The sequence below is a fragment of the Eptesicus fuscus genome, chromosome 21, assembly GCF_027574615.1.
Source record: "Eptesicus fuscus isolate TK198812 chromosome 21, DD_ASM_mEF_20220401, whole genome shotgun sequence".
Classification (NCBI taxonomy): Eukaryota; Metazoa; Chordata; class Mammalia; order Chiroptera; family Vespertilionidae; genus Eptesicus; species Eptesicus fuscus.
In genome coordinates, this window is record NC_072493.1 from 232,191 (window position 1) to 254,592 (window position 22,402).

The 22,402-nt window shown below is 57.8% G+C and overlaps 1 protein-coding gene and 1 non-coding gene across 2 annotated transcripts; both read right to left on the reverse strand.

Annotated features, from left to right (window-relative positions):
• Window positions 1-204: 204 nt before the first annotated feature.
• DRC7 (dynein regulatory complex subunit 7) lies at window positions 205-22,358 on the reverse strand. The gene is made up of 18 exons (XM_028126915.2): window positions 22,322-22,358; window positions 19,424-19,646; window positions 18,645-18,828; window positions 17,565-17,690; window positions 16,682-16,876; window positions 14,405-14,563; window positions 13,172-13,390; window positions 11,412-11,540; window positions 8,844-8,916; window positions 7,336-7,464; window positions 7,070-7,198; window positions 5,931-6,151; window positions 3,523-3,738; window positions 2,598-2,708; window positions 2,401-2,511; window positions 1,301-1,495; window positions 439-578; window positions 205-340 (listed from the first exon to the last, which is right to left on the reverse strand). Exons 2-18 carry the CDS (start codon window positions 19,609-19,611, stop codon window positions 247-249), a joined length of 2,619 nt encoding a protein of 872 aa, XP_027982716.1. The 5' UTR covers window positions 19,612-19,646; window positions 22,322-22,358; the 3' UTR covers window positions 205-246.
• On the reverse strand, window positions 9,556-9,703 carry LOC114226727 (small nucleolar RNA SNORA57). The gene has a single exon (XR_003612823.1). It is a non-coding gene; the product is annotated as a small nucleolar RNA SNORA57 (small nucleolar RNA).
• Window positions 22,359-22,402: the final 44 nt, after the last annotated feature.

A 22,402-nucleotide genomic window follows, 5' to 3' on the forward strand; every position in this document is an offset into this window, starting at 1 on the left:
AAGGCTGGTGCTGGAGCTTGTGAAAGGAGGTATAAACTGCAAATCACAAGTGTGTTTATTTACAGAAAAATCATAAAGAAGCAGGAACAGGTGGGGCTGCAGGGAGGTGGAGCGGCAGTGAGGCCAGGCACCTGATGCCGAGGTCATTAGTTGGTTGCAGGAACACAGGGGCTGGGCTGGGGGGGGGGGGGGGGGGGGGGCGGGGTCCTCTCTCTGCCAGCTGAGGCTGCGGCCCCAAGAGGGGCATCAAGAAAAGACTTTCAGGTGCTCCACCAGGCGTGGGTCCTTGTAGAGCTTTTCCTCCAGCGCCAGGTACTTCAGCGGGGCCAGCTCCTTGTGTCTGAAATCCAAGGGAGGAGCGAGAGGTGGAGGTGGGGTTACAAAGCTGGTGCTCCGGCTTCCTAGTGGGTCCCCTGGGGCTCCCCTGCCCCCCCTCACCGATTGAGCCGCTGCTCCAAGATACGGATGCGGAACATGGCCTGAGAGCAGTAACTCAGGTACAAGTCTTCGTCCTCGGTGGTCATGGTCACCTGGTTCTCCTGGTACCACTGCTGTTTCTTCTGCAGCTCCTGGGTCTCCTGCGGGCACGGAGAGGAGAGCACAGGAGGGGTGATGCAGGCTGACCCTCCCCCGGGTCTTAGGCTGAGACCCACCCCCCTCACCAGAGAACCCGTGAGGGTTGACTCCGCAGTCACCATCCACAGAAGCCAGAGGAGCCAGAAAACGCCTTGAGTGAGGGGGGGCCCCTGGGGTTGTGTTGAGGGATACCAAGCCCATGGGGTCAGAGCAGGGTTTGAGACAGACAGCCATGCGGCTCTGGAAAAGTTACCTTTTCAGAGCTTCCAATGTTCTGTCTGTCAAACGAGGGTCATTATACACACTCACCACCACCACCACACAGAGCTCTTTGTGAAGATTAAATGAGATAATGCATAGGAACTGCATGGTATCCTTCCAACCAACAGAAATGCATCAAGGACTAGAAGTTGTTACAATGCACCATCCTTCCATCCATCCAACCACCCATCCATTCATTCATTTACTCATCCCTCCACCTACCCACGCATCTATCCTCCTGTTCGTCCACCACCCATCCATTCACCCACCACTCACCCATCCATCCATCCCTTCATCCACCCTTCCACCCAATGAGCAAGAGTAAGGAAGGTCAACTTGGTCATCTGGAAACTCCAGGCAATTGGTCCCTCACAAGTCTGTGACATGGGGGGCAAGGAGCCCGTGCCCATTTTCAAGATGAGGATGCCAAGGTCCTCTCCTCTACCCAGGGCCCTGGCCGTACCCTTTCGAAACGGGCCTGGATAAGGTTGGCCTTGTCGATGAGCCGCTGCTTGAAGTCAATGAGGCACTCGTCCTTGAGGCGAATGGCCTGCCAGCGTGTCAGCTTCTCCCCTGGGGGCAGCTGGGCCAGGAACGGGGCCAGGTAGTCCAGCTGGGCCTCCACCTGCCGCAAGTGCTCCTCGTGCATCACGCGCTCCTGTGGGGGCGGAGGGGAGTCAGCTGGACCAGCAGGGGCTGCAGAGACCTTCCGGCCAGCTCTGCACCAACACGTGACCACACAAAACCAGTCCTCAAACCCAGAGCCCAGTGCTTGGTGCCTCTGGGACTAGGCCTTGGAGCGGCCTGGGGGCTGTCTCTTGTACATGTGGTGATTGGTAACAGCCAACTCTCTATCGTCCTTGAATTCATGTCTCTACCTGAGCCTCAGCACACACCTAACGATCAGTTGATGCTCGAACAGTAAATGGTGAGAAATGATTGTTATTCATGACATTGATTCAAAAACTACCAGTAACTCTCTCCCTTTTCCCCTTTCACCCTGGAGCCTATTGTCTCGTGTTGGCAGGCAAGGGTCAGGGACACGGGAGAGATGTGGGGGCTGGTGCCCATCTCTGGGAGTCTGAGAACCAGTCGTCTGATGCCCTGTCCTGCTTCTCCAACCTCCACCTGTTTTTAGAAATCTCTGCCTGGTTGGTGAAGGAGGTTTAGAAGCTGGCCTCGAAACCAGGCTGGGCCCTGCAACCTGAGGGGGCAACCTGAACGCCCTGTGCGGCAGGGGATGGAGAACTCAGGCCCGTGGCCAGGCCTGGAGCTCGAGGGGAGCCGCAGGTGGAGGTGGGCACACGCTTCTCCTTCTTCCCGCCTGCAGAAGCGGCCCGGGGCTGGCCTCAGCCCCTGGAGGTGGGGGAGACCTGGCCTGGGTCCTGAGTGCCCTTTGGGGTGAAACATAGGAATGGTCGGCTCAGCAGCAAGGATGAGCACAATGAGGTCAATGACTTCATCCCCTAGAGAGGCTGCCCGGCAGAATCCCTCATCATCCTCATCACCCGGAGGCCCGGGGGGTGCAGAAAAAGTCGGGGCCGGGGAGGGAGCGAGACTCACCATGGCCTCCCGGTACTCCCTGCTCTTCTCATTGCGCTTCGTGTCGTAGATGGAGATCTTCAGCGTGTGCGCCTCCTCCTCTTCCTCTAGAAGCTTCAGGATCTCCAGCACCTGAGTTGGAAAGTGGGGGAGGACCTGGTTAAGGCACCCCTCACCCCTGGCCCCTCCCACCTGCCCACTCTCCCAGGGAACCCCACCTCCAGCTCCGACTCCCAGGCCTGATGTCGGGACATCTTCTCCTGCTCCTTCAGCTGCATCATGGCCTCGTACTGGTACAGGAGCTTCTTGGTGTGCTCCATGGGCTCCACCTGGGACGGCGGCCAGTGACAGAGGCAGCGACGGCTGGGGGCGCGGTGGACTCCGCAGCCAGACCTCTTGGGTTCAAATTCCCCTGCCATTTTCTAGCTGTGTGACCTCAGGCAAGTTGCTTAACCTCTCTGGGCTTCAGTTTCCCCAGGTATAAAAAAACATGAGCCCAGCTGGCATGGTTCAGTGGTTGAGCATCCACCTATGAACCAGGAGGTCATGGTTCAATTCCCAGTCAGGGCACATGCTGGAGCTGCGGACTCGATCCCCAGTAGGGGGCGTGCAGGAGGCAACTGATCAATGATTCTCAACATTGATGTCTTTTTTTTTCTCTCTTCCCCCCTCCTTCCTCTCTGAAATCAATAAAAAATATAAATATATACCGTATATTGTAAAAGGCCCTTAACAAAACTGATGGCAACTCAATTATTTAAAAAAACAGACAGAGAGAACAACAGAAGAGAAACTAGAGACTCGCAAGAATGAGCCGGGAGAGTGAGGATTTGAACAGGAGAGCCCGCCCCAGGAGGTGAGAGGGTAGTCTCCTCCAGCGTTGGTCTGGGGATCTGGGGCCTGCGCTGCCCCGGGCTGGGGGGTTAGGGAGTAGTCGTGGCCTGCTGGGTTGTCTTTCTGGGGGGGTGGGGGTAAGAGTTTCAGAAGAGCTGCTGAGGGAAGGACCCTGGGACGGGAGCTCTTCATTTTCCCAAGGGGCAGAGATGAACTCCCAGGCTGGGAACCTGGAGTTTAGGCCCCGGGGCCCCGCTTCCTGCTCCTCCCCACCCCGCTGCCCCTGCCCACCACGGCCCCCGGGCCCACCTCGTAGCTGATACACATTTCGGGGGTCATGATGATCTTGTTGCCCTTGCTGTCCACCTCGGTGCGCCGCAGGAACTCGCGCCTGGACGCCGTGATGTGGTCCTCGCGGCAGTGGTAGCGCAGCTGGATGCGCTCCTCCAGGATCAGAAACGCGCGCTCCTCCACGTCCTCGTCCGCGGGCTTGGCCGGGTCACGGAAGAACCGCTCTGTGATTCTCTGCGAGACCGCATAGGCAGAGGATGAGTGGTGGGAAAGGGGGTTTCTGTGTGGCCCCCAGGGCGGGAGCAGAGGACACTCGGGGACACTGGAATTTGGGATCATTTAGGGGTTCCTGTGGAGCAGCCCCTCCTAGCCAGACAACGGTTCTGGTGGCCCCACAGGCTCCAGTGCCAAGCCACCCCAGCCCTGGGTGCTGCTGGGTGTCTGCTCTAGCTCCCTCTGCAAGACTCTGCTTGCTCACCTCCGGAGGTGGGGCGCTCACTACCTCTCCGGTAGCCTTCTCTATTACCAGACATCCCTTCCTGCTAGAAAGAGGCTTTTTGTTGGCTGGCTGGTTTGATTTTTGGTATGCAGCCAAAAATTAAATTCAGTGGTTACATAATTTGTAATGATATGGAGGGGGGAAACGCACAACTTAATAGTAAGTGGGTGATACAGGGATTCTACCTACATACACACACATCTCAATTAAGTTAGAAAAGACCCTAAAAACCAAACCTATATTATGTAGTAATATCTGAGAGATGCCATTCTGAGATTTTTTTTTTTTACCATTTTCCCCTTTATATTTTTTCTCTATGTTTATATGTTTCCATCCTACCTAATAAAAGAGTAATATGCAAATTGACCCCAACTCCGCTACACTCACAAACCATGCCCACAAGCCATGCCCACCAGCCAATCAGGAGCAAATATGCAATAAACCCCAACCAAGATGGCTGCCACCACAGAGAGCAGGAGGGAGGCTTGGATTTCCCCAGCAAAAGAGGAAGCCAAGCTTTCCACACACCCTGGCAGGCCCAGGCCTCCACTCAAGAATACAAAGTTTCAATTATAGAAGATAAATCCCAAGAAAAATGGCGGCAGCCACGGAGCTGGAGAGAGCAGGCTAGGGTTGCCCCCGGCAACCGAGGAAGCCAAGCTTTCAACCTGCACTGGCCAGCCCAGGCCTCTGCTCCAGGCTACAAAGTTTCAATTATAGAATGTAAACAAATCCAAACAGAAATGGCGGCAGCCACGGAGCAAGCAGAAGTCTTGGCTTTGCTCCAGGCTACAAAGTTTCAATTGTAGAAGATAAATATATCCCAGATACCAGGGCCTCCGCTTGGGTCACCAGGGGGCGTGGCCGGCCTGCAAACCACCACAGGCCCCTCGCCCAGGCTGCCCCACGCCCCAAGGGAATCCCCACCCTGATCCGGGACACCCTTCAGGGCAAACCAGCTGTCCCCCACCCATGTACCAGGCCTCTATCCTATCTAATAAAAGAGTAATATGCAGATTGACCATCACTCCAACACACAAGATGGCTGCCCCATGTGGTCAAAGATCCTGCCCCCATGTGGACACAAGATGGCCACCACAAGATGGCCAGCAGGGGAGGACATTTGGGAGGGACCAGGCCTGCAAGGGAGGACAGTTGGGGGCAATCAAGCCTGCAGGGGAGGGCAGTTAGGGGTGACCAGGTCGGCAGAGGAGGGAAGTTGGGGGCAAACAGGCTGGCAGGGGAGCAGTTAGACATCAATCAGGCTGGCAGGGCAGTGGTTAGGGGGTGATCAGGTTGGCAGGCAAAAGTGGTTAGGGGCAATCAGGAAGGCAGGCAGGTAAGCAGTTGGGAGCCAGCAGTCCTGGATTGTGAGAGGGATGTAGGGCAGTGGGACATCCCTCGAGGGGTCCCAGATTGGAGAGGATAGAGGCTGGGCTGAGGGATGCCCCCCCCCATGCACAAATTTCGTGCACCGGGCCTCTAGTGCATTTATATTTTTCCATATATTCTAAACGTTTAGTCTGCATGCACCCTTCCTATAACAGTAAGGAAGTGACACCTCCCTGGCCTGGTGGCTGAGGGCACAATGGGAAAGGTCACTTGGGGAACATCCCTCTGGAGTCGGGGCTGTCCCCACCCCGGGTCACCCCGGCCTGTCAGAGCACCCTGTCCCCACCCCGGGTCACCCGGCCTGTCAGAGCACCCTGTCCCCACCCCGGGTCACCCCGGCCTGTCAGAGCACCCTGTCCCCACCCCGGGTCACCCCGGCCTGTCAGAGCACCCTGTCCCCACCCCGGGTCACCCCGGCCTGTCAGAGCACCCTGTCCCCACCCCGGGTCACCCCGGCCTGTCAGAGCACCCTGTCCCCACCCTGGGTCACCCCGGCCTGTCAGAGCACCCTGTCCCCAGCCCAGGAAGCCCTCACCGTGATGGGCCGGGGGTTGGACTCTGCGCTGCTCAGCGTGACCTTCTTGACCCTGGGCCCATACGTGACATGGCGGTAGGCGAGGAAGTCGGGCCGTCCTTGGTAGTGTTCGGTCATCGTCCTGGGCGTCTCCTCCCGCTTTATCAGGCCGTCCACGCGGGCCTTTTCGTAGAACTCCATGACGCGGTCGTTCTCGGGTTGCATGGACATGTATGAGTGCACTGCGGCGGGAGGCGGGGCCAGGGAGGCGGCGGGTCAGCACCGGGAGCCCCGGCCCCCCGCTGGGTACCCCAGCCCTGACCTCCCGGATGAGCCTTAGGTCGGGAACTCAGGTCCCCAGGCGGGTAGTTAGGCGGTCTCCAGCCTCTTTCTCCTCATAAACACCTCCATGAGGAACGTCTGCAGCGTGCATTTAGAACCTATTCTGGCCCACTATTTGCTCAGGACAAAGTCAAAGCAGATGTTTTAAGGCTGGTGTTGGCGACTTTGCCCGACTGCCCTGCAGAGGAGTTGTGCCCATTGCTGTCCTGCCAGCAGTGACAGGGCGACTTCCGCTGCTTTGCACGCTTGCTCGCTCCCTGTAGGGCCGGCCATTTTCATCTTTGACGATGACATGAGAGCTGTAAGATGGTCCCGCACAGGGAGCTAATTTTATTTATTTTATTTCAACCATCAAGTGAGGCTGACCTTTTCTTAGGGGGGTGGGGGAGGAGATGATATATTGACCTTATGTTTTCTCCCTTCCCAGGGTTCATGGTCATGTGCACGGCCTCCACGCCCTCTGCCCCCTGCATCGCCCTCGTCGGAGCGCTTGTTGGTTTTACTGCTCGGCATCCTGACCCCTCTGGAAGCGTGGCCCCACTGTGCGCCTGATCCCAACCACAGAATCAGCACGTGGTCCTGCTCTCACTTTCCTGGGGGGACACGTGTCACATTTCCTTGGACCTTCTGTGCTTCCCTTGCCGCTCACACCTGGTTGGCTGGAGGTCGGGGGCGGTGTCTGTCACTTGCCACCCAAAGAGCCCTGTGGCCACACAGACACCGGTTCTTGCCACCACACGCCAGTCACGTGGGGCGACTCTGGGAGGGTGTAAGGCCCCACTGAGGTGCTGGCTGGCCCGGCAATGGGGTCCACTCACCACGCAGAGCCTGGGGGTGGCCCGGCTTGAAGTAGTCGATGATCAGGCCCGTCACCTTGTTTATGTGCTTCAGCTCCAGCATGTCCTCCCGATTCTGGTACCACTCCTTCATCTCCAACAGCTTGGTGCCTGGGGGCCGAGCGGTGCTGGCTGCACCCCGCCATTCCCTGCAGCGCCGCCCACACTCACCCCGAGAGAGCGTCAGTGACGGGCCAGACGCCACGCAGCACGTCGGGGACCTGCCCCCGCCCGGCTGCCCCCCTTACACTCCAAGTCCTCGTAGGTGCTGAGGCGGGACATGAGGCCGTTGCTGTTGAGGTACGGGGCCCACTTCTCCAGCTTGGCTCTCTTGTACTGGATCACCTTCATCCCGTTGGGGCAGCGGGTCTCGAACGCTGTGGACAGGGTGGGCTGGGGTGAGGGACCTCCCCAGATCAGGGGGAGGGAGGCCAACCCCACTCAGCCCTCAGCCAGCCCCTCTGTCCACTGAGCTGCCTGCTGAGCTCCTCCAGGCCCTAGGCCAGCTGCGGAGGGGGGAGGCGGGGGGGCAGAGGGGAGTGGACTCCAGGAGTGGCTCTTGCCCTGGAGTTCTCAGATCTGAGCCCGACCAGAGGACCCATACACACACACACACACACACACACACACCCATACACACACACACACACCCATACACACACACACACACCCATACACACACCCATACACACACCCATACATACATACACACACCCATACACACACCCATACATACATACACACACCCATACATACATACATACATACACACACCTATACACACACCCATACACACACACACACACCCATACACACACACATACACACACACACATACACACACACACATACACACACACCCATACACACACCCATACACACACACACACACCCATACACACACCCATACATACATACACACACCCATACATACATACATACATACACACACACCTATACACACACCCATATACACACATACACACACCCATATATACACACACTCACATACACACACATACACACACACATACACACATATACACACATACACCCCTATACACACACATACACACACCCCTATACACACACATACATACACCCATATACACACACATACACACACACACACACACACACACACACACACTGCCAGGCCTCCTGCCCTAACCTGGCTCCTTCTGAAGAGTCACAACTTAGCTCAGAGGACACCTCCTCCTGGAAGCTCCCATCTATCCCCAGGCCCCGCCCAGGAGCGGGGTGCTCCCCCGTCTGGTTCTCGGGACACTTCTCTGGCCCTTCCCCCGGTTGGAATAGCCTCGGGCCTGGTCCCCGTGGGTCTAGGAACTCCCGGACGGACCTCCGGGGCCAGCAGACGTCGGCAGAGCACGAGCACCCTGTCCTGCTGCTCTCCCGGGTCCTGCCCTCCCTTCCCCTGTGCCCTCTGGGTGCTGTGCAGGCTGGGGCGAGGGACTGAATCCTGGTCCTTGGTCCTCCACCACCCACCACACACACTCCCTCGTCCAGCGGCGTCAGCTGAGCCCCCTCCGGTACGCCAGGCTGGTGGGCCCTCCACTGAGTGTGCGTGGCAGGAAGGAAGGACCAGGCGGGGCAGCGGGAAGCAGAAGGGGTGGGAGTGAGGGGCTGGGGGCCAGGGCAGCCTCTGCTGTGCCATACATACATACATACACACACGTCCCCCTGGGTCACTGCTGCCCAGGCCCTGGGGAGGAGGAGTGGACACACACAGACACACCTTCTGAGGAGATCTCGATGGGCTCCACCCAGGAGTGCGGCATGTCGAAGCTCTTATCCTCGTCCTCCTTGCCCTGTTGGGGAGGCGGGGCGGGTCAGAAGTTAAGGCAGAGCCTCTGTCTTGCCCCCTCCCACCTCCCTCACCCCTCGCCCAAGGTCAAGCCAGGGTGGCGTGTCAGCTCCCCTAGGGGACCCAGAAGTCAGGGCAGGTCCGACCTGGCCTGGTGTGACTCAAGATAGGGAGGAAGGGGAGCAGCCTGCTCCCTGGGGGCTGGGGCCTCCCCTGCGCCCTCCTGGCTGGGCAGCAGCACCCCTGCCCTGCACGTCCCCCTTCCCTCAGTTGTCAGAGGCACCAACGTGGCCATGGCCCTTGGTTGAGAGAGGGGCTCGGAGTGAGGTGGACCCAAGCCCCAGCCTCCACCGAACAGCAGCTCAGGGGTCCCGGGAAGTCTTAACTGCTCTGAGCCTCAGTTTCCCAACTGGGGCCCTTGGGAGGGTTCACCGGTAGAAGGTACATAAAGAGCTGGGGACACTGCCTGGCTGTCCGTATCGGCTGGTTCTTTCTCTCTAAGCCTTGGTTTCCCCAACCGTAAAATCGGGCCTGGCCTAGACCAGTGGTCGGCAAACTCATTAGTCAACAGAGCCAAATATCAACAGGACAACGATGGAAATTTCTTTTGAGAGCCAAATTTTTTATTTTTTTTATTTTTTTGCCGTGTCCCGGCGCTTGAGGATAGAACCGGCGGACTGGAAACCGCCGGCACCGAAGACAGGACGCCGAGGGGGCCGGAGCCCTCTCCCTGTGCCTCCGTACATTACGGGGACCGGACCGCACGCCCGAACCCCGCCGAGAAGAGGAGGGTGAGAGCCAAATTTTTAAAAGTTAAACGATATAGGTCGGTACATTGTTACTAACTTAATTAGGTAGGGTTCTCCTAAGCTGGCCTTTGTAAAAACTCAAGGGGCCAAAGAGCCGCATGTGGCTCGCGAGCCACAGTTTGCCGACCACTGGCCTAGGGGACCACAGAAACCCGAAAAAGATTTCCTCCATGTGAAGCTTCTCGCCCACAAACAGTGCTCAGGCCTTCGCCGCCTGCTCCTCTAATCGGGCCACCCCTCGCGGCCAGCAGGGGGCGTCTGTGCACCGGATTTACTGTCGGGTCTCCAGAGCTGAGGACACTGAATTATGCTCAATACAATTTCCCGGGCGTCTAAGCTGCTGTGCCTCTCGCGGCACACCGATGGTCTCATTTGTCCTCAAGCAGTTCCAGCAGATGGAACAGTCTCCGCTGAGAACCCGACTACAGAGGCAAGCTGCCAACCCCAGGTTCACATCCCAGCTGTCACTCACTGGCTGTGTAACTTCGGGCAAAGTTACTTCAGCCCTCTGTGTGTAAGTCTTCCTAGCTGTAAAATGGGATGGTAACCATCATGAATGGTAAGACTGGTACCCACCTCTCCCGGTGGTTGTGAAGATTTAGACAAGTTAATTCGGGTTAAGCACCTACGGGCACTTAGTAAGGGCCACACGAGAGTTACCTATTGTTATGGTAGCCGTGCGTCGCCCAGAGTCCATATGAACTCACCCCCAGGACCTCAGAGCGTGACTATATTGGGAGATAGAATCTTTAAAGGGGTAATTAAGGTAAAAGGAGGTCGTTAGGGTGTGCCCTAATCCAATCTGATGGGTGTGCTTATAAGAGGAGGGGATTAGACATAAGACACACAGAGGGAAGAGCCCGTGAGGACGTGGGGAGAAGACAGCCATCCACAAGCCAAGGAGAAGAAACCGACCCTACTGACATCGTGGTCTTGGACGTCCAGCCAGAACTGTGAGACAATACATTCCTATTGTTTAAGCCCCCCAGCCTGTGGTACTCTGTTATGGCAGCTCTAGCCAAGGAATACACCTATTATTAGTTCAATGACTATAACTGACCCATTGACCCCACTCCTCCATTTGACATATGGAGGATGAAACAGAAGCTTGCAGTGATCGGGGAGTTCGCCCAAGGTGTCACAGCCAATCCCCAAGGCCTCTGAGCCCCTGACCTCCCACACAGGCCTTCCTGCTGATCTGCCTGGAAGACTAGGAGATCAGAGGAGGGATGCTGGCCACTGGGGGGGAGGCCCCAGGTGAGTGACCTTCAGAAGGACTAATAGGACGGACAAGAAAGGCCTAGCAGTGCTTGGGGAGGTCATAGTGGCTATGCAGAAAGGCCCACAAGTGAGGGGCTCCCCGGCCTGTGAAGGGGGGGTCTTAGCAGCCTGCTCCAAGGGCATACTCCTGGAACAGGATCGGGGTGGGGGGGCCACAGGACCTGAATGCAAGTCTCAGCCCTCCCCTACCCCATTGGGCCAATGGATCTGTCTGGGCCTCAGTTTGTCCATCTATAAAATGAGGCCATAATCCAGGCCCTTGAGGAATTTATAATCGGTCTATCTGGACTGTCCCCTCCCACACACGTGCATGCTAGCAGGACGTTTGTCAGGCCAGCCTGAACCAAGACCAAGTATGAGGACCCCCACCTCCACCTGCCCCCGGCCCCCTAAGGCAGGTGAGACTCACCAGATTGTCGATGTCATCGTCCTCAATCAGGTTATCATCATCTTCATCCAGGATCGACAGGTGAGGCTTATCGGTCCCCAAAAGCAGGTACTCCCACCTCACAGGGTCTCCCAGGTCAAAGATCAAGTCCTGATGGTGGAGGGGACCAGCTGAGCACACCCCACAGCCTTCATGCCCCCCTCCTGCTCCACAGGGCGCAGCAGGGACCAGGGCCCCGGGTCAGAGGGGCACAAAGTGGGCTCTGGCAGCCCCTGTGAGCTCATGCCCACCCTCCTCATCTCAACAGGGAAACCGAGGCCCTAAGGGGGGCTGGAAGCCCCCTTCTGCTGCTCAGTCTCCCACGAAGAAGCCCCACTGTTGGTCTCTGGGACAGGTCTGGATGTGGGGCGATTCTGCATTGCCTGGGGCATCCCAGGCAGTGTGTCGAGCAAACACAGCCAGTGAGGTTTTATGGGAGGGGAGATGGCAGGCTTGTAGAAAGCCCTCCCTAGGGTGTTACTCACACCAGGGGGAGGGGAAGTAGGCAGGCACACATGGCACTGTACAGAGGAGGGGGGTGGGGTTTCTCTGCCATGGCCTGAGTCCTCCACCTCTGTGCATCCCAGTCCACCTGTGCCTAGGCTCACCTGCCAGGTAACTCCCAGGGTGGCATGCTGTCCCCAGAATCAGTGTCCCAGAGGGAGGGCAAAGGCTGAAGAACAGCTGTGTATGTCTTTAACTCATGTAAGTGGCTCTAAGGTTATACACTAGTACTAGAGGCCTGATGCATGAAGATTCATGCAAGAATGGGCCTTCCTTACCCTGGCTGCTGGCGCCGGAGCTGCCTTTCCGCCTTCCCACGCTGCCCAGAGGCCCGAAGCGGCTGGGGTGGTGCAGAACGCCCCCAGACGCTAGGCGCCTGCGTATGCAAATAACCTGCCATCTTTGTTGGGTTAATTTGCGTACTCACTCCTGATTGGCTGGTGGGCGTCGTGAAGGTACGGTCAATTAGCATGTTACTCTTTTATTAGTGTAGATATCTATATATATAAAAGCCTAAGCGACCAAATGACCTAATGACCAGTTGACTGGTCGCTATGATGCACTCTGACCATCAGGGGCAGATGCTCAATACAGGAGCTGGCCCCTGGTGGTCAGTGCACTCCCACAGCGGGAGCACAGCTCAGCTGACCGACAGGCGCCAGACGCAGGGCTCATGGCTGGTGAGTGCAGCTGTGGCGGTGCGAGCCTCTCCCACCTCCGCGGCAGTGCTACCGAGTGGTGGCAGCAGGTGCAGCGGGGCTGGGATGAGTGGGCACGGCTCGGCACCTGGCCTGGGCTCGAGCTCCTCCCTGGCTGCCTGCTGCTTCGTGCACTACTACATCCCTCGGGCCAAAACCGGCAGTCGGACATCCCCCAAGGGGTCCCAGATTGCGAGAGGGTGCAGGCCAGGCTGAGGGACCCCACCGGTGCATGAATCCATGCACCGGGCCTCTAGTATACACATATTTATGAAAATTCATTGAGCTGTACACTTAGGATGTGTGTATTTTTCTGCCATGTGTGTTGCATTTCAATACAATGTTTTTAAGTCATTCATACAAACTAACCACCCACCTTGTACAAGATACACAGATCAAAAGAGAGACAATCCCAGCAGAAGGGAGTGGGCTCTGGACTCAGCTCCAGGGAAAGTCTGCAGCCCTCCGGGCCTGGTGGTTAGCTCTGCCACAGGTCACCCCCCACCAACTGCCACACCCACGCAGGCCCCTGCCCAGCACCTTGCAGCAGTTCCAACAGTCCTGCATGTTGATCCAGTAGTTCTTGTGGTTCCACAGGCTCTCGATGCCCAGGAAGTGGTCGTCCTGGGTGCTGTAGCTGCGTGCCGTTAAAGGGTCAATGAAAAAGCTCTCGGGCACCTCGCGCTTCCCCGACAACACCAGCACCCACGAGTGCACCCGCAGGCCGTGCAGGGGGTCGGCTTTTGCATTCTCCGCCTCCTGCACAGAACAGGTGGGTGACCATGTGGGTGGGAAGGGGGACGTGTCACCTCCCTGGGGCTGGGGGATGGGCAGGAGAGCGGAGTTCTGATCCAGACTGTACCATTGGCTGGCTGAGGGACATTGAGAATATCATCCCACCTTTGAGTCTGTTTTCTTATCAATAAAGTGGAGGGACTGACTCGATCTGGGGTTTACAAACTGGGCTCTTTGGAGTGCTAGGGCAGCTGGGATTTACTGGCTTTCTGTGTTGTGATTTGTGGTGAGATTCCATCCAAAGAAAGGTGGTGGGACACCATATGGCTTCCCGGCCTGCCTCCCTTTGGGAGAGGGTGACCGTGTCATGTTCAAGCTTGTGTCCCTACTGCCTAACCAGGGGAGATGCTCAGTAAATACCACATGGGAGGAGAGGAGAGAAAGAAGGGAGGAAAGGAGGTGGAAGCAAGGAAGGGAGTGTGGATGGGTAGGAGAGATGGAAGGAAGGGAGGAAGGGAGGGAGGGAGGGAGGGAGGGAGGGAGGGAGGGAGGGAGGGAGGGAGGGAGAGAGGAAGGGAGGGAGGGAGGGAGGGAGGAGGGAGGGAGGGAGGGAGGGAGGGAGGAGGGAGGGAGACGGGTGGATGGATGGAGAGATGGGAGGATAGATGGTGAATAGGTGGATGGATGGAGAGACGGATGGGTGGAGGGAGGGATAGATGGTTGAGGATGGATGGGAGAGCATATGTGGGTGAGTCTTTAGTGAGAGAGTCTGGAATGAGGAGGACACCAGAACTGCCCACCATAACAGGGGCTGCCCAGGCACAGAACTCTGCCGTGAGAAGTCTACCGCCAGAAGCCGGCTGACCACCAGTGGGAGATTCCCAATGGCCAGGCCTCTGTGGTAGAGAGGCAGAGGAGGGGCTTAGGACCGGGGCGTCCATACACATATTTCTTCCGTGACCTTTGTCTTTCCCGTTCCTAGAAACGCCCCCTGGAGAGCTGAGCTCAGGGGTTGAGGGCTGAGGACCGTGGACCCACCTGGAGGCGCCCCTCTTCCTCCTTCAGCCGCTTCTCCTCCTCAGCTCTGATCTTTTCCTGCTTCTTCCTCTCCTGCTCCTGCTCGTACCTGCTGGTCAGGTCCCTGGGAGGTTTGACGGCGTACTTCTTAGGTGGTGCCACTTGTTTCTCCTGGACTGTCTGTCACCGAGCAAGAGAAGAACATCAGCAGCCACGAATCACCACCCCTCGGACCAGGAGATCGCAGCTGCTCCTGGAGCCTGCGGGCTCTCTGGCTTGCAGCTCCATGACCTTGGACAAGACCTTCCACTCCCTGACCCCGGGCCCTGCTGTACATTGGAATGGGAATAATGGAATCTTCTCCCAGGCTTCTTCTGACAAGACAGGGAAATGCCATGGGAGGTGCCCATCAGTCCCGGCACTCAGGCGATGTGGTTTTCTCTCCTCCACGCCCACCCCCAAGGCCCACAGGAGCTATGATCTGGAGAGTGGGCAAACTGTCGGGAGTCAGACTTTCCAGGTTTTGCCATTGGAGAGTTTCACATCTTCATTTTATTATTTTAGAGAGGGAGGGAGGGAATAAGGGATAAGAATCATTGTTCAGCTGCCTCCTGCATGCCCCCTACTGGGGATCAAGCCCACAACCCGGGCATGTGCCCTGACGGGAATCAAACCCTGACTTTCTGGTTCATAGGTCAATGTTCAACCACTGAGCCACACTAGCCGGGCATGGGTTTCATATCTTGACATAAAGTAAGAGTTTGCTGTGTGTGTGTGTGTGTGTGTGTGAGAGAGAGAGAGAGAGAGAGAGCGAGCGAGCAGTGGCAAGAAAAATATATATCCAGGAGAAAACACCACAGAGGCTGCAGGCGTGGGTGCGGTGGGCTTGTGGAAGTCAGCGGGGAGAAACCGCGACCCTCCATGGTTCAGAGCCAGACAGACCGAGCCTCGGCCCCCGGGTCTCCGTTTACGAGCCGTGCCGCTCTGGCCACGTGTAAAATCCAATGAGAAGGCCTCCCAGGCGGCGCTGTCCCAAGGCACGACCAAGTCTGTGGGCACGAGTGGCTCATACCCGGGACGCTCTCTGCCTTGTCAGCATTGGTGACATTTCCGTCGTTAACAGGTTGGCTGAGCTCGGAGGCCGGTGTGGGAGCCAAAAGCAGTGATGGAGGCTCCGTCCTCCTTGAGGAGGTGGGCCTGAGAGGGCGAGGCTCTCAGCTGGTGCCTCCCTCCACCCGAGCACCGCCAGGGTGCACAGGTCCCCGAGGCCGACACCGATGGCTGAGTTCCGGTGTCAGCCCAGGTCGTGAAAAGCACTATCGGCCTGTGGTGCGGCTGTCCCCAGAGGCAGCGACATGCTGTTATGGTTCCTGAAATGAAATCCACTGCGGAGTGTTCGTGTGTGCACAGCAGCCTGGGGTCATTCCGGCATCTCAGTCAACAGATAAAAACAACCGCCGCCTGCTGAAGGGCGGGTGACTTTTCCCCCCTTGCTGTTAAAAAGGGGCCTTTTTACCGGGGACGGCAGGGCAAAATGTCCATTTATCTGTTTCTCCTCAGCTGAAAATGGCTGCATGGACTTTTTAAAAAAAATTTTTTTTAATTGATTTCAGAGAGAGGAAGGGAGAGGGAGAGAGAGAGACAGAAACATCCACGATGAGAGAGAATCACGGATTGGCTGCCTCCTGCACACCCCACACTGGGGATCGAGCCCGCAACCCGGGTATGTGCCCTGACCAGGAACTGAACTGTGACCTCCTGGTTCATAGGTCAACGCTCAACCACCCTGCCACACCAGCCAGGTGGCTGGATGGCCTTTCATGGAATATGCAGGGTAAATTGGGAGGAATTTGAAATAAGCTACGTGACATTCACAAAATTTACCTCCTGGGGAACACGGAAGCTGAAACTGTTCCAAGGGGAGAGGGACGGCCACTGTGGGGACGCAGGCGCGTGTGTTAGAAGCTGAGGTCGGCCCGGCCAGAGTGGCCAAGAGTGAGCATCGACCTCTGAACCAGGAGGTCACGGTTCGATTCCCGGTCAGGGCACAGGCCCGGGCTGCGGGCTCCATCCCCAGTGGGGGGCGTGCAGGAGGCAGCGGATCAATGATTCTCTCTCATCACTGATGTTTCTATCTCTCTCTTCCTTCCTCTCTGAAATCAATAAAAAACATATTTTTTCAAAAGCAGCTGAGGTCAGAGAAATCACTGGTGGTTTGAAATCCAAACTCGTGGTGAGGAGCCGTGTTCCAGTGGCCGGGGCGGGGGAGGAGCGGGACACACCCGGAGCGCGGCCTACCGTCTTGGGCTTCGTGGTGAGCGGGCACGCCTCCCGCGTCAGGTCCATGAGGCACAGGTCCTGGGAGCCGTAGCCGTTGACGCAGTAGGCGTCGTAGCCGGCGCCGATGAGCATGGAGCAGAGCAGCGTGCTGAAGTCGAAGCAGTTGCCCCTCTGGTACTTGAGCACCGTGGTCGGGGAGTACAGGTGCGTGGGCTGGCACGGCGGGCGGGTCAGCACCGCGGCCGCAGCCCCGGGCCTGCCCTCCACGCATCAGGGCTGGGCACTAGCGCCCACGCAGGCGGGACCCCACAGGGTCCTCTCCTTTGTGGGCTGGGCGGCCCGCTGAGAATGGGGTGCGAACCACAGACCCCGTGTGCCGGGAGAGCCAGCCACGCCGGCCTCTAGTTCTCAGGGGCTGTGGGCTCCCCGATGGGCAAGACGCGGGACTGTGGAAGCTGCGGTCTCACGTCTCTGATGGGCCATTTCACGGCTTTATCCCAAAGTTCCTCTCCCCTTCTCCCCATCCTTTCCTCCTGGCCCTTCCTCAGTTCCCACTGCGGACCCATTCCTCCCTCCCCCCCTCCCTCCCTCCTTTCTCAACCAGAAGCCAAAGATGAGGCTGTGGCCTCTGAGCAGCAGGGCCTCCTCTCTCCTTCCTTCCCCGCCTCGGAGGCCATGAAAGGAAGGCTCCGAAGGCAGAGAGGCAGGGAGGCAAAGAGGTGGGGGCCAGAAGACCAGGCTTGCTGGGCGACCCTAGGTAAGTGGCTGCCTCTCTCTGGGCCGTGCCCCTCCCCTCCCCAAACCTACTCCTGGGCTGAGTGCTTTTCTCCACACTCGCCTGGCTTCCCAGCTGAGGCCTCACGGGGAGGGGGGGGGGCGATGCAGGCGGAGTGGTGCTCACCGGCTTGAGAGGGTCGGCCAGGGGCTCCATGGAGAGGAAGTCCGCAACGAACTGGGCGCAGCTGTCCCAGTTGTAGAGCTCGGTGTAGGGCATCAGTGTGGGCCGGATGGTTGTGCTCACGAACTTCTGCAGCAGGGGAGGGGGGGTATTCCACCTGGGGGGAGGGCACGGCGTTCCCAGGAAGCCAGAGACCTCGGGCTGGGGGCAGGGGGCGCTCTGGAGGCCTCTCTGGGCTTCAGGCTCCTCCCCGGGCCTCGGGAGTTGGAGAAAGCGACTCCTCCAAACCCTTCCCGCCCAGACGTGTGCTGTCCCCAGGCGCCCGAAGAACCCGTGCCTGCCGCCATCACCACTGTCCCCCTGAGTGCCGCCAGGCCTGGCACCCCCTCCCCGAGCCCCAGTGACCCCGTGAGGCAGGAGCCACTGACAGAGGAGGAAACTGAGGCTCCAAGAGGAAACGGACTGGCTCCGGTTCACAGTCGGCAGTGGAGCTGGGTCTGTCTGGCTCTGAGCCACCACCCCGTGTGGGGACCCCATGCTACCAGAGCCCTTCAGGGGCTGCTCTGCCACCCGGGGCCAGTGGGCCAGGGCTCCAGGGTCTCCCTGTGGATTCCGGGAGGGCCCCCCAGCACCGGCTCTCACACGGCCCCGCCCCCACGTAAGGCCCTGCTGAGGGCTGCAGGGGCGTGCAGGCCTGGGATTTCCAGATAAGAGACAGGGCGGAGTCCCGAGCCCCAGTGCTGCCCGGACGTAGGTTGAAAACCGCCATGCGGCCAAACAAAGCGGTCTGTGCGGCTCGGCCGGCCTGCGGCTGCTGTTTTGCAGCCTTGGGGCTCATCCTCTGCCATTCCATCCACAGATGGGGAAACCGAGGCCCGGAGAGACCCGGACGTGCCCCGGGTTGCAGTGCTGGAAGGAAGGAGCCCAGTGTCCGGTCCTGGGCCCATTCTGGTCATTGTCTTATTTCTCTGCCCTTCCCTAACTTTAAGCTCTGGCCCAGGGCAGGGCTGTGTGGCCCCCTCCTTCCGCCCTCTGCTGTGGAGCCCCCTCCCCGCCCTCCCCGCCCCCACGACCTGGCCTTACGGGCACTTGGCACTCGTTCAGCGGGTACAGGAAGAGGGGCACGCGGTCCGGGCACAGGTGGCTGTACTGGCAGGAGAAGTTGTCTGCCACCTGCAGCAGGTGCTCCTCCTTGGGCGAGTTGCTTTGGTAGGAAGCGGGCAGCATGGAGGTGTCGATGGAGACCTTGGTGTCCTTGGTAACGACCCTGTGCCCACAGGAGGGGTGGCAGTCATTAGTCCTCATGAGGCGAGGCCTGGACACGGAACCCTCCCCCCACCTCAGCTGCCGCGGGCTCTACCCCTCCTGGGTTGATCCTCATTGTCAGCACTTGTCCTTTGAAACAGATAAGGGAACTGAGGAACAGAAGGGTTGAGTGACTTGCCCAGGGTCACACAGCTAGCGAGGGGCAGAGTGGGGACTTGGCCCAGGCAGTCTGAAAGCAGAGCCCTCACTTTTTTGTTGCTGTTAATCCTCATGGAGGATATTTTCCATAGATTTTTTAGAGAGAGTGAAGGGAGGGGGAGAGACAGAGAAAGAGACACATTGATGTGAGAGAGGCTCATCGATTGGTTGCCTCCCACACGCACCCCGACCAGGGCCAGGGATGGAGCCGGCAACTGAGGTACATGCCCTTGACCAGAAGCGAACTCAGGACCCTTCAGTCCACAGGCCAATGCTTTATCCACTGAGCCACACCGGCCAGGGCCAGAGCCCTCACTCTTAACGGCCTCCCTCTAAGCCCAGGTCCCTCATTCTGCGTGACTCCTCCTTGCCCAGCCCTGCTCTGGCCCGACACTCACGGCGTCTCCGGGATGACGATCTCAATGTCCGACAGCTTCTTCTCCAGGTCTCTGAGCATCTCCTGCGTCATGGGGGCTTCCTCCTTCCGCGTCTCCGGCGGTGGCTTCATCATCTTCTCGCCCCTCTCCACCGCGTCCTCCCGCTCAGCAGCCTCCTCCTCCTCCACTTTCTCCTTCAGGACCTCCATCCTGGCGTGTCTCTGGCTGTCTGGAGGTGAAGCCTCTGCAGGAGGGAAAAACGCACTCAGAACGGTCAGCCGACCTCAGACCAGGAAAGGGCCGCCAAGACCACCTGTGTCCCTGGCGGCGGCGGGGGGGGTGTGTGGGGGGGAGCCTGGGGGGTTCTCAGTGGCTTAGGTCATGGAGGGAGAAATTGAGTCTCCCTTACACTTCCTTTCCATGAAGGAGACAGTCTGCTTGGTGCTAACATGCCTGTAACACCTTCCTCACATCACAAATCGCCCTTAAAACAAAGACAAGCAGGCCACAGGCTGAGAACCGCTGTCAGGCAGGAGAGAGGAGCCCAACTTACTACCATTGCTTGCCTTCTCGTATATTTATTCTCACATCTCTTTTTTAAAATATATATTTTTTATTGTTATCAAAGAGGAAGGGAGAGGGAGAGAGAGAGAGAGAAACATCAATGATGAAAGAGAATCATTTATCAGCCGCCCCACACTGGGGATCGAGCCCACAACCTAGGCATGTGCCCTGACTGGGAATTAACCGTGACCTCCTGGTTCATAGGTCGACGCTCAGCCACTGAGCCACGCCGCGCCGTATGGCACATGATGCTAATGCTGAAGGGATTACTGTAGTATTATAGAATTTCCTATTTAAATATATTTATTAAGCCAATAAGTGAATTGGCTTGAAGAAGTTATTCATAATAGTAAGGTGGTGGTATGGAATATGACAGAATACAAGTTAACATCACTAGAATGGGAATGAGGCACAGAGGGGCACAGCAGGGCTGCCACCAAAGCACCTGGGCAGGTGTGTGCGGGGAGCTGATACAGCTGCACTCTCCTGGCCCAGCCCTGTGTCAGCCCACAGGACGAGGTCATTTGAGAGCCACCCTGAGATGCCATAAGTGCTCGTGCGCCCTGGGGAAGGCCTTGCCTGGTCCCAGAGCCAAGGCTCGCTGAGGTGGACTGCTACTTGCCTACCCAAAGATCCAGCCCCCCCAATTCCATAAGCAGAGCCCCAATTTAAAATATGCAGCTTCCCAGCCTCCCTTGCAGCTAGAGTCAGCCCTGTGATTTGAACCCAGTTTTGGCCGCTGAGATGTGGATCGAAGTTGCTACCTGTTTAGGGGTGAGCCCAGCTGGCACAGACCTTGGCCCTCCTCTTCCCGCCTGGGACAGGGACAAAAGCAGGGGTACGCCAGTGTGTGACCGTGAGGTAACCAGTCCTGGGGGCCAGAGCTGCCTGCTAAGGACGCTGAGTGAAGAGGCGCCGTGAGGTCTGAGTACCACCTTTGGACTTCCCATCATATGAGGAAACAGCTCGGCTTGTTTAAGCCAGTTCCTGTTACACCATCTCAGCTCCCGCCTCCCAGCTCATGGCTTTCCATTACCCCACCTCAAAGATCTTTTTTTTTTTTAACAACACACAGGGCAAAGGTCCAAAGAGGAGGAAAATCGACCCAATGCACAGAATGTGGTGGTGGAGGAGTAGTGAGGATTGGGGAGAAAAGAGCAAGGTCTCCCCAGATTTGTCATCACGCCCTGGGGTGACCAGGGCCAAGAGGGCGAAGGGACCTGGAGGTAAAGGCTGGGCCCCCCTCCCTGATCCAACCCCTTCTTGGGCTGCCTAGGCCTCTGGGGGAGGCAAGTCACTGACCACCAGCTGGTGAGGGGGAGAACCAGGCTCTGCTCCCAGCTCCTGCTCCCTGCCCCTTTCTGGGCCTCAGTTTCCCCTTCTGTAATATGAAAGGAGGGACAGATGTTTCCATCCAGTTCGGACATTCTGAAGGGCTCAGGAGGGGCTGACCGCGTCTGTTGCTTTTCTGGAGGTCAACCCACCCGAGTCCCGGGGGGTCAATATCACACCTGAGGCCCTGTGTCCATCAGGCCCATTCAAGACCCCAGTTCCCTGCAGGCGAACCTCCCACGGAGCCCAGCAGCCAAGCAACACAGCCCTGTCCGCTTCTTGGACACAGAGACGATGAGCCCAGAGATGGCAATAATAACCAGGTGTTTGCGGTTTCCCATGCAAACTAAGGGCTTTACAGAGATAAGCTCATTTACCCTCCAATCACTCTGTGAGGCAGACAGTATTATGAAACCCACTTTGCAGATGAAAAAAAATGAGGCCTAGAGAGGTTAAGAGCATAGCCTAAGGTCACAGAGCTAGTAAACAGCCGATCCGGGTATAGTTCTGAAATCCATGCACTTTAGGGCCTAAATGAGATGGGGAAATCCCAGAAGAGTGTGCGGGGGTTGAGGGGTGGGGAGTGATGGTGAGTAAAGGAAGAAGCAGGATGGGGAAAGGGCCAAGGTGTCAGTGGGCAGCAGGGCTTACAGCTAGAGCAGGAGCTAAGATGGGGCCTGAGCCCAGGTCACAGAACAGGGTCAGAGAGGCAGAGCTGATCAGGACCTGTACTACTTCCTTCCCCACAGCAGGCCGCCTCGCCAGCTGCAGTGCGGTTTGGAGAGGGCATGCCGGCCTCAAAGTTCCCCGGACCCTGCCCAGAGGCCCAGAAGCGTTCCCCATCCCACAGGTCATTTTCTACACCCTCCTCAGAAGCCACTTCTTCCCCCCCCCACACACACACACACATTGAAAACTTCCCGGGAGAGGTCAGGGCTGAAGAAACCCTTTATCACCAGCACCTTCCCCCCCCTCCCTGCCAGGCAGGGTCCAGCCACCCTCAGTCCCCTACTCCCCTCTCACCCTCCTAGGACAGCCTGTACTATCTGTTTAGTCTGTCTCCATAGTAACGGCTTTCTGAAGCGGAGGGCCTTCCTGGGAGAG

What these genes read in the sequence shown, in the direction of transcription:
- DRC7 (XM_028126915.2), bottom strand. Translation starts at nt 19,611, where the DNA reads ATGGAGGTCCTGAAGGAGAAAGTGGAGGAGGAGGAGGCTGCTGAGCGG. An exon ending in TCACCACGAAGCCCAAGACG is followed by an intron (nt 14,564 to 16,681) that starts GTAGGCCGCGCT and finishes GCTCGGTGACAG; the next exon opens with ACAGTCCAGGAGAAACAAGT. An exon ending in TTGGAGCAGCGGCTCAATCG is followed by an intron (nt 341 to 438) that starts GTGAGGGGGGGC and finishes CTTGGATTTCAG; the next exon opens with ACACAAGGAGCTGGCCCCGC.